This window comes from Phaseolus vulgaris, chromosome 9, assembly GCF_000499845.2.
Source record: "Phaseolus vulgaris cultivar G19833 chromosome 9, P. vulgaris v2.0, whole genome shotgun sequence".
Taxonomy (NCBI): Eukaryota; Viridiplantae; Streptophyta; class Magnoliopsida; order Fabales; family Fabaceae; genus Phaseolus; species Phaseolus vulgaris.
The window spans coordinates 37191877-37198819 of NC_023751.2; the positions used below are offsets into that span (position 1 = coordinate 37191877).

General features: G+C 30.3%; 1 protein-coding gene across 1 annotated transcript; it reads right to left on the reverse strand.

Moving 5' to 3' along the window:
• Positions 1-1860: 1860 nt before the first annotated feature.
• LOC137822466 (uncharacterized) lies at positions 1861-3056 on the reverse strand. Its single transcript, XM_068627352.1, has 3 exons — positions 3002-3056; positions 2640-2871; positions 1861-2536 (listed from the first exon to the last, which is right to left on the reverse strand). Exons 1-3 carry the CDS (start codon positions 3054-3056, stop codon positions 1861-1863), a joined length of 963 nt encoding a protein of 320 aa, XP_068483453.1.
• Positions 3057-6943: the final 3887 nt, after the last annotated feature.

Here is a 6943-nt window from a genome sequence, read left to right on the forward strand (position 1 = left end):
TCCTTCATAATGCAGATTTGGAATTTGTAGTAAAGAAACTCTCCCAATTTGGTGATTGAGTGAGTGAGATTTGATTTCTCCTCTTCCTAGTCTCATCTTGAGAGCCTTGGTTCCCTCAAGTGGCGGCAATTCACACTTATCTTGGAGCAATCACACTTCAAGTGGCGTGTTCATCAATCAAGTTCTTCATCCACATAAGTTTCCTCTCTTCTCCATTTAGTTCTTCCATTTTCATGTCCATATGAACTCTAAAACAAGTGTAGTTTCTTTTATTCGGTTCATCTTCCTTTTCTTGCATTTTTGTTCGGTTCTTTTCAATTTCTTATTGTTTTAATTCAGTTCAGTAGCTCCTTTTCATGTTTTGTTCGGTTCAGTTGCTTTCTTTAGAGTTTCAATCGGTTAATTTACTTTCTTGTTCAATTTAATCGGTTCAATTGGCAAGAAATGGGTCTTCCATGTGACTTTGGTGTTTGGTGCAAGTTTTGGTGAGTTCTTGAAACATAGAACATTGATCCATTTCTATTAAAAGTGCCTAAGCTATCTCCAACTCAAGTTGATTCCATAAAATGTCAAAGAATCATCTATATCTTGCTATTGGAATCATATCAATTTCCTCCCTATTTAAAGTTCCCCTATAAATGTACCTAAGCATATCTTCTTCTTGTGTTGACTCCCAAACAAACCTGACTCTCCTCCACCTTAACCTCCATTGCCAACCAAGATCTTCCCATACTTCTACCTCGCCCACCTTCTTCCTTTGATCCATAGATAAAGAGTACAGTCTAGGGTACAAATTAACAAGTTTAGAGTTTCCAACCCATGCATCCTCCCAGAATCTTATTATGTCCCCTAAACCAACTTTCCCTACTAATGCTTCTTGGAACCATCCGTGATCTTCTCCGTCGCCACAAACTTTACATAAGTCTCTCCACCACCAAGATTGGAAATTCACATTGGATTGACTTCGCCCTAATTTCAGGCCATATTTGGACACAAGAATATCTTTCCATTTCACTTGTTCAATGCTCACTAACCACCACTTCCATTTTGCCAACAGAACACTATTAAACGATCTGGTATCTTTAATCCCCAGCCCACCTCTCTCCAAAGGTTTGCATACATTCTCCCAGCTGACCCTGGATACCGATGTTTGCTCTTTCCCCCAAACCCGATAATTTTATTGCACACCGATGTCGGGGCTTTGAAGAAGGAGAAATAAAAAAGAGGTATTGCCAAGAAGACCGACTTAATAAGGCATATTCTTCCCCCTAAAGACAGAAATCTCCCCTTCCATGCATTTAGTTTTGCACTTATCTTATTCACAACTGGCTCCCATAACTGTTTTTTCCATGAATTACCGCCCACTTCTAACCCCAAGTATACAAAAGATATCCTCATGTAGTGCAGTTTAGAGAATTTGCTTAACACTTAAGGGAAGTCCTGTCAACATTTATACCTGCCAACTTTGATTTGTGGAAGTTAATTTTCAAGTTAGATACGAGCTCAAAGCATCTAAGTATAACTTTAATTGTGCACACGTTGGCGTAAGAATCTTCACACATGACAAGAGTATCATTCGCTAATTGTAACAAGCAAGATTCAATCTCGTTCCTACCCACCTTAACACCTTGGTGACTATTTTTATATAGTGTGCCCACTAGAGAAATAGGTTTATACTAATCGAGGTTGGTTGGGTCCCTTACTTTAGGAATATAAAGGAAGTGTTACAACCCTTAAGAAAGCATCCCATTTCTTGAAAACAAAGAATTGCTTTCACAACATCATGTTTAAGAGTATCCTAGTTATACTTAATGAAGTTAAAGTTAAACCATCCGGCCTTGGACTCTTTGAACCTTCACACTACCATATCGCTTCCTTAACTTCTTCATTTGTGACATCAGATATCATGCTCAATCTGACCTCCACAGATAAGGATTTAAACACAGCAGACCCTAAACTAACCCCGCAGTCATGAGTCGCCTTAAATTTATTTTCAAACATATTCCTAACCTCTCTTCGAACAACATTTGGGTCTTCACACCATTGATTTCCTACCTCAACACCTTTAACCTCGTTTCTAAGTCTTCTCCATCTGATTACAAAGTGGTAGTATTTTGAATTGATATCCCCGTGTTTAAACCAATTAGCTCGAGCTTTTTTCCTGTAAAGGGATTCAATCTTTTTATCAATCACCCTCAATTGACTAAAAAGCTCCATTCTTCTCAGCTTAGCAGTATCTCCAAGGTCTATGTTATTATCTTGGATATCTAAGTCCTTAATTTCCTTCACAATCCTCTTCTTATTTGTATCCAGACACCCAAACACGTCCCAGTTCCAAACTTTGAGATCATTCTTTAGACATTTCTTCTTATGTTTGAATTTAGATATACTATTTCCCTGCACCAAGTAGGAATTCCATTTGTCCTTCACCATCTTCTTGAACCTCCTGATGCCACGTGTCAATGGACCTAAAAGGTTTTGGGCCCCAATCCCTGACCAGAGATTTGACCACAATGGCAAAGTGGTCTGACACCTCCTTCAGTTCAACATATTGCTTACACGAAGGCCAATTTTGGAACCACTCCTCTGAAACAAGTATTTTATCAATTATGCATTTAGCTTATCCATTCGCTTTGTACCATGTATACTTCTTTCCTACTATTGGCATATCTAGAAGAAAGCTACTCTCAATGAAACCATTGAAGTTGTTAATCTCACTTTTTTGGCTTCCATTTCCACTAACACCCTTCCTCTCAGTTTCTCTCCTAACTGCGTTAAAATCCCCACATAAGCACCACACCTTATCTTGATATGAGCTTTTAAGGCTCATCAGCTCCTCCCATAAAGCAATCTTGTCAGACATGTTGCAAGCTGCATAAACATTAACTACAACACAATTATTCTTTAATCTTATATGTTTTTCGAAAAATAGCAATGTAGCCCCTTCCCACCACATGATTGTTATAGGTAAACGCATCTTTGTGCTACATAAATAGCGTACTCTCTGCACCACTTTCCCCTTCATTATGAATCCACCCGAAATTACAATCCCCCATATTAAGTAGCATCTAGATTCTGATAAAACAACAACTTTTGTTTCTTGCAAGCATAAGAACTCCACTCCCTCTTTAGCTATAAGATGTTTGATGTATCTTGCCTTAGTTCATAATTATCATAAAAAACCTTTTGTGATATCATCCTCGTACTTCCTCACAACTTCTTAAGATACATTAAATGGATGAGAGGTGTAAATTTCAAAGTATTTCTGATTCTTAATTATTAATTTTACCACATTGAGTGTCAGAAGTGAACATGATGTAATTTACTATTTATGAAGTAATTTTCCACTTCCACTACCTCGTTTTATGAAAAATGAAGTAATAGAAAATAATTTCATCAAACTTAATTGGAACCTTTTCCTTTTTCAAACAAGTGATTTATTATCCTTGAGAAATCTCGAACACTTACAAATTGATATTTTTTATCTATAGTTTCCTTCATGTTTAGTATTTTCACTTTCTTTTCTGCATAAATTGATTCGGATTACTTTTTCTGTTTTTTTAATTATTTTGATATTGTTTAGTATTTGAGTTATAATTTAAAATATATACCTTCTTTTAATGTAATTCCTGCTTTGTCGAAAATATAAGATATTGGATTTTGAATTCTAAAAACCAAAATCCGGCTTCAACGGAAGCGGAAGGAGGCATTTATGGGCCATACCTCGGTCCAAAAACATCTAGGTGGACTCATTCATGTACCATTTCAAAGCTAACCTCTCTGTTTCTTTCTGCACCTCCATAATTTCTTGTAATACCATATTTCTTAAAATATCAAAAAATACTTTTTATTCTATTAATTTTTTTTATTTTATAATAAATAAATAAAAAATCTAGATTATAGAATCCCCACCATATTTTATAATTCATAATGAGTTTCTTTAAAAAAAATCATTCCAAATTAGGCTGAATCTATAAGTTATTTTTGAATTATAGAATCCAAAAAATATTTATGAATCCCAAAAAAATTTGAGTTGCATAATTCAAAATGTATTTTATAAAAAATAAAATATTCTGAATTGTATAATTCAAAAATAGCTTTTAAATTCGACCACTCCAAATTTTTGTAAAATAGAAAAAATACAAAATTATATTATATTATTTTCTCACACCTGCTGGGAGAAGCTATGGAGGTGCTGAGAAATAGTTTAAGATATATATACATATAATACTTTTTAAGAAATATTATATATTGATATTATACAGTATACTTTTGCAAATGTTATTTAAAAGGGTTAATTTTTTTGTACATTCATAGTTGGCTAATAAAGAAATTAGTATCTTTTAAAAATCATTACTGATACGCAACATTAATAAATAATATGTAAATTTGATTTTAAAAGTAAGTTCAATGTTTTTGAATTAATAGATTGGCATATAATCATCTTCATCATATATGTATGCTAAGACATAACATTGTCAAACTTAGCATGTCACCAACATTAATAATTATCATAAAATTCACATAGTAAATATCAAAATTACTAAAAAAATTAGAAATATCTATCAAAAAATTATTTCATTTTTATTTAAAATTATCCCTCAGTTTTTTTATTAAATATGCGCATTTAAGGAATATAAAAATAACAAATGCAATTTTAACATTTTAAAATATTTACTACAAGAAAATCACGAAATAAAAACTAATTTTAGAAAAAATTAATAATTAGTTGCTATAGTGACTAAATTATAAATTTTTTTAGAGATTAAGTTTTTTTTTTATGGTTTCTAAACAAAAGATTTAAAAATTAGTATCTAATTAACCACCAAGGTGTTTGTTACTAAATTTATAATCTAAATAATTGGTAGTTAAAATATTGGTTACTAATTAGATACTAATTTAAAAATTATTTAACAGTAATATAAATTAATCTATAAATAAATAAAAATTAGTCTTTAAAATAAATTTTAATTTAATTTTTTATAATAATTAATTAATTTTTTTTCTAAAATTAATTTTTATTTCATGTTTTTTTTTATCATATTTTTTTATTTACTATAAAATAATTTAAATTTAATTTTTAGAAAAATATGTTTGTATTATTAGGGAGAAAACCAGCAGAACTCAAAGATTTCTGAAAGCAGTTTTGACTACTTGCCCCACCCTACTTCTGAATAGGGTCCACCATTCAATGATTCTGATCACTTGCAGAGACCACGTACCAATCAAGAAAATTTATTATTTCTACCATAAAGTCAAATAAAATTAAATCATTCAAATTTCATATATACAATACTTTCAATTCTTAATTCCTGCATCAAGCTTATTTTTAAGAAAATAATTTGGTAGTCATATTCCAATTATATTTCCAAAAAAATATTTTCTAAAACATAACTAAAAATTTAAATATTTTTTAATATAAATATATATTTGCCCCTATTTTGCTACAAACTAATTTTGATATTTAAATATTAAAAAAGTTAGATGAAGGTTTTTTTTGTATTGACTAAGAAGTGAGATTAGAATGAGGACATGATATATACAATCCCAAAGTTGCCTGAGCAGGACCACTTCATTTTCATCATTTTCATTGTCATTTTCATTTTCTAACCTTAATAGGACAAAGGTGTTGATACCACATTTGTATTGCCATACCAATGCATGCTCCAACAATTAATAAATAAATAAATATATTCATCTTCTATATGATAACCTGAACACACACAGTTACCAACTTGCAAACAATATCCCTTCGAAATGTGCAATTCAATATAAAAATAAATGTCATTATGATGCATTAAAAAATTTTAAATCTAATTTAATTTTATAAATTAACATTGTTTCAATAAAAATAAATTCGAGATGTACAATTTATAAAAAATGGTATGTTTTCAGGAAACGAGCTTTTAGTTGATTTTGATGAGAAGGGGAGGTTCATCTGCACAAGATTTTGTGATGTTTAAGTTAGTAAAAATACAAAAGTAAAGATAAATTTTTAACATATAGCTAAGAGTAGTATAAAATAGAGTTTAATGTGTTCCCATGATAGAGTAATAATCTATTTATAGATCTTTTTTGACTCAGACTATTAAGGAAAGCATTGAATGGTTATCATAAATGAATTTTATAACAATCCTTATTCGTAATTGAGAGTATATACAGACGTATAAGATGAGATTTACATTCACTTATATACATGTTGTCAAACTTGTGCATGTGACTCTTTATTTATAGGTGGTTTGATGATAAGATCAATAAATTTTCAAATAAATTTTAAATAATTCTAATATCATATTAAAGATGAATTTTAAATCTAATTCAATCTTATAAAACCGACTTATAAAATAAAATTTCTATCCACTCCTATACTATATACTATAAATACTATAAAATGTATTAACACTATAAATACTATAAAATGTATTAATGCATTTATGTGTAATTGACGAAGAAGAACCAACTCAATCTAATCTTGTAAAGCTACGTAGGGGACCTCACATTCTTTGCAGAACTGCATGGCGGTTGATTTTTTTTTTTGATTTTTTTTCCATTTTCTGAAGCATTTTCATTATAATTTCATATAAATCGGTTAGGATTTGATGCATGCAGTTTGATAGGTTTCATCTCAGAATCCTTCTTATCGTTTTTGCATGAATGCCATGTCAAAGATCTTCTGCAACTTCTTTGTTTTCTTCTCCCTCTATCTTATCTTTTTATTTTTTACCTTCTTTTCATCTCTCTCTTACCTACACTCACCTACATTACATCATTATTTACCTTTTTTTTTTATCTAATTTCATTCATGTTTTGTAATATAGTTAAATGATAAATCTAATATTTCAAAAACCAAGTTGAATTATATTTTATGAAAAAACGTGATATCATCATATTATTTTAAAATATAGTTTAGAAATCTCATAACAAATTAAATTAAATTCTACAG